At 40.6% G+C, this 4,176-nt stretch overlaps 1 protein-coding gene and 1 long non-coding RNA gene across 2 annotated transcripts; both read left to right on the forward strand.

The window, feature by feature from the left end:
• Positions 1-1,079: 1,079 nt before the first annotated feature.
• Positions 1,080-2,671, forward strand: LOC107081343 (meiosis-specific with OB domain-containing protein-like; the record flags this gene model as incomplete). The annotated part of the gene is made up of 8 exons (XM_015369537.1): positions 1,080-1,180; positions 1,287-1,339; positions 1,423-1,518; positions 1,645-1,737; positions 1,873-2,017; positions 2,117-2,303; positions 2,376-2,462; positions 2,542-2,671. Coding segments are annotated over 8 exons (876 nt in total), but the record flags the coding sequence as incomplete, so codon positions are not given.
• A 400-nt stretch (positions 2,672-3,071) lies between these two features.
• On the forward strand, positions 3,072-3,648 carry LOC107081344. Its single transcript, XR_001481059.1, has 3 exons — positions 3,072-3,139; positions 3,294-3,457; positions 3,580-3,648. It is a non-coding gene; the product is annotated as an uncharacterized LOC107081344 (long non-coding RNA).
• The last annotated feature ends 528 nt before the right edge of the window (positions 3,649-4,176 follow it).

Here is a 4,176-nt window from a genome sequence, read left to right on the forward strand (position 1 = left end):
TTAGATACCATCAGTAATGATTAAAGTGTGTTTCTGGTTAAATATGTGAGAGAACAATGTTACCAGGACAGTTTAGGCCAGAACACACCGAATCTGATTTTGATATAAAATTCGGAAATAAAATCGTGTTGGACGAGGTCGTGGCGTTTAGTGCTCTTTGAAGGTCAATGTGGAGGATCACACCTGACACAATTTTATTCGGACTACGCAGTGATTAAGCGAGAAGTTCATGAGACAGGAAGAGAGACGTGGTTACAAAATAAAAGGCATCCGCTTTGGGGTAAAATACAAAATAAAGTCTGTTAATCGCAAGAGAAGCCAGTCAGGTTTAGAGTCGCGCATCACGTATATAGCAAGCAGGACAGACCTGTGCAAAAAGGATCAATTCAACATTAAAACAATAATACTTTACCCGTGATGGGAAATCAGCAGGACAGAAAACTGATAAAGTAGTGATCCTTATCGAGCCTCACAAAAAATGATGAGGTACAGAAAGCGCAGTTTATCAATCTCCTCAAAAAAAAAAAAAAACTTTAGGAGGAGAAGAATATGTTTAGTAAAATAGTGATCCTGTTTGAGCCTCACAAAAAAAATGTGGGGCAGAAAGAGCAGGTAAGAGTGGTGTATCTCTCACCTCTTTATGAAAAAAAGAATGAAAAACTTTGATAATGTTCCCCGATCACTCTCTGAGAATCACCTCTCTCTGCCTCAGCCCACAGGGTTTATTTCTGTGTTTTTCTTTTCTTTAGATGCAGATGTTATTGTGTTTTTAATATATGAAAATTCTCCATCTGTTCCTTTAAATTGGGGCTTTATTTTATAACTTTTCATAATCTCTCCAAGTCACATGTGGGAAATTGTTTTCATTTCTGTATAGCACAGAGACAGACATTGAAAAAAAATCTGTGCAGATCTGCCCACCCTGCCTATTGTCTCAGCCTCCCTATATGCAGCCAGTCTGACCTGATGTGTTCTGGCCTTTAGGATGTGATGAGATCCGACATAAATTCAATGAGTATTACTTTTGAACAGAAGATGCTGCAATATGAACTCCACACAAGTTTTCCTTCCATCTTCAGATCGGAGACGTGAAGCATTTCACAACATCCGATGGACGAAGAGGACAGAGGCTGGAAGTGAAGCTCTTTGACGACTCCGTCTCCTCTTTTCCTCTCATTTGGTCAGTCGTCCTCATTCCTCAGTGGCCTAATGAGAAAAGCTGTTTGTCCTTTGAACTTTCTCCCCTATTGTTGCCTCTATTTAATTACCGGCTTCTCTGTTTTCAGCTGGGACATGGAGGCCATTCAGCTGATGCAGAACCTTCTCCCCAGAGAGACGGGTAGGCTAGCAGCTGCTCCTTTCCTCTGCTATCATCCCACCCGGAGAACTCACCTTTGTGTCACCTTTGGTTTTATCTGAAAGTGCTCTTCATCGCTGACGCAAAGATGAGCTTTGACAGCTTTCGCAGCAGCATGGTGGCGACGGTTAACTCCAAGACCATTATTACCGTCAACCCCGGTAAGATAACACTGCAACATCCACACCATCAGAGTATCTGGCAGCGCGGCCAGAATGAACAGCGTCAGCTTTCCACCATCAAAAACAAAAACAGTTTTTAACTTTATTATTACAATTTTTCCTCAGACACAAGAGAGGCCAGTTTTTTGTTCAGCTATGCTAAAAAACTATCAGAGTCTGGAGTTTTAGACCAAGAGGAGGCATCAGAAGATCCGACCGGTGGGTTTTGTAAAGAATTACACTCCTTCCTATTTGATGAGACAAAATGTGATCAATCCTTTTTTGGTGTGAATACTTTTTTTTATAAAGCACAGAGGAATGTCTTTAAATAACTGCAGCTGTGTGCCTGTGCAGTGGAGTCCATCACTGATGTGTACACTGTGAACCAGCTGAAGGAGAGGGCCAAAGAGCAGTCAGAGCCTCTTTATGGCATCACCTACAGCTTCATCTCCAAGTTCGACCTCGACTCGTCCGTCTCAAAGGTCATCAAGACCCGCTGGTAAATAAACACAGAGCTGGAACAGACCTTCCAGCTGCGTCATGATTTCAGTGACTCTGAGCTCCGCTCACTGCTTTGATCTGATTCCCTTTTTTTTAGTTCTAAATGTAAGTTCCTGGTGACGGAGGATATGAAGAGCTGCACCAACCAGCTCTGTCCTGGGAGGGAGCAGCCTCTCTCCACCACCACCGGCTTCGACTTATTGGTGGACTTCACAGACCACACCGGCACTCTGCAGGCCTGCAGCCTCAGAGGACTGGTGGCAGAGCAGACCCTCGGCTGCACGGTCAGTCCCTCTTCCTGGATACCATTATCTTCATGTTTCACTTTGAACTAACAACACTCTGACATGCTGCAGACTGATGAGTTCATCACTTTGACCGATGATCAGCGAACGTCACTGAAGTGGAAATTTCTATTGGGACGGTGCAAAATATACATAAAGGTACTGAAGGCTTTGCTTGCCTCTATTTGTTTCTATGAAGATTAATTATGCATTTATAAAATCAAATAATGTGTGGTAGATCCTCCCGTCTCCAAGGATGAAGAGTGGACTCAGGGGGATGATCCTGGCGTGTACGCTGGCGGATCCAGGAGAGGTGAAGCAGCATATGACCAAGCTGCTTCAGGAACTTTAATCAGCAAATGTTTCTGTCATATGTTCTGCTGCTCGTTTGGTTCTGAGATTATTCAGCAATATCGCATATATTTATTTAATTTATATATTTAATGTATTTATTCAGTTGGTGTGGTATTAAAATATGGCTTTAATAAAATCTATTTAAAAACATTCAGTTATTGTCTGTTACTCCAGGGCTCCTTCAAAGTCTTAAAAGTTTTAGACATATTTTTCAGGTCTCTATATAGAGAATATTAGCACTAGCAGGCTTTTTTTTTTTATTAATTCCTTCCATTTGTCAATAGATACTGTCTATTTTGTTTATTGTTTGTAAAAAAATGTAAAAGCCAGATAAGTTTTTATTTTTTTAGTTTTATTTATTTTTTTTATGTGGAGCTGTAGTTATGTGTAGATACACCAGCAGGGGGCAGTAGTGTTCCAGGCGGAACTAAAAGTTGAAGCTGCACGTTTCTGGCGGACCTCTTACGGAAAGAGACCTGTAGGTAATGTCAACAAATTCTACATTCATTCGAAATGTTTTTTTTACGTGTGTTTTATCTGATATAAAAATCTAGATCAGAACGTCTAGATTGTAACCGGTGCAGCTAGCCTGTCATGCTAAAAGTCTTATACAGTTTCTGCTTTTCATCTCCACAGTTTTTCACATCTTTCCACAAACCAGCTGCAGAAACATGAACGTGAACCAGGGGACGGTGGGCAGCGACCCGGTCATTCTGGCAACGGCTGGATACGACCACACCGTCCGGTTCTGGCAGGCCCACAGCGGGATCTGCACCAGGACCGTCCAGCACCAGGACTCTGTATCCTGTCCTATGAACCCTGCTTGGATCAGTGCAGCAGAGATGCCTTTAGGGTGCTGATTAAAAAATAAACTGAACCATGATGTGATGATGATGGTGGATTCCTTAACATTTCGATCCAGCAGGTGAATTCTCTCGAAGTCACACCAGACCGAAGTATGATTGCTGCTGCAGGTGAGTTCAACCTCACCTTTATAGAACAGAATAGAATAGAAAAGAAAAAATCCCTTTATTGTCCCACAATGGGGAAATTCTGGTGTTTACAGCAGCAGAAAGATTATAGAAAAAAATGTCATGCAAATGTGGATCTTAGAAAAAAATGTATAAGAATAACATAATAGTGAAGAATTAAAAGATAAACAATAAAATACTGCACTGTAAAGTGTTTTGACAATATAAAAATCTGCACCTGGAGAATAAATATCCAAAAAGCTATGGACATTTTTACAGTAATGGATTTTTTATTTTATTTATTTAACCAGGGGGGAAAAATCCCATTGAGATTAAAAACCTCTTTTTCAAGAGAGTCCTAGCCAAGAGGCAGCAAAGTTACATAAGAAACAGAGATACCTTAAATTAAGTGACAGGTACATAAAAAAAACATATCAAGTAAAACAATTACAGATCATTGGGGCTGCTTCAAATTCTTTCACTTTCAACTGAAAAGCATTAAAAATTAAAAACCCAGTAAACTTCCAATTTCTTTGTGAAAACTTCCA

The sequence above is a fragment of the Cyprinodon variegatus genome, unplaced genomic scaffold (assembly GCF_000732505.1).
Source record: "Cyprinodon variegatus isolate N-32 unplaced genomic scaffold, C_variegatus-1.0 Scaffold4305, whole genome shotgun sequence".
Taxonomy (NCBI): domain Eukaryota; kingdom Metazoa; phylum Chordata; class Actinopteri; order Cyprinodontiformes; family Cyprinodontidae; genus Cyprinodon; species Cyprinodon variegatus.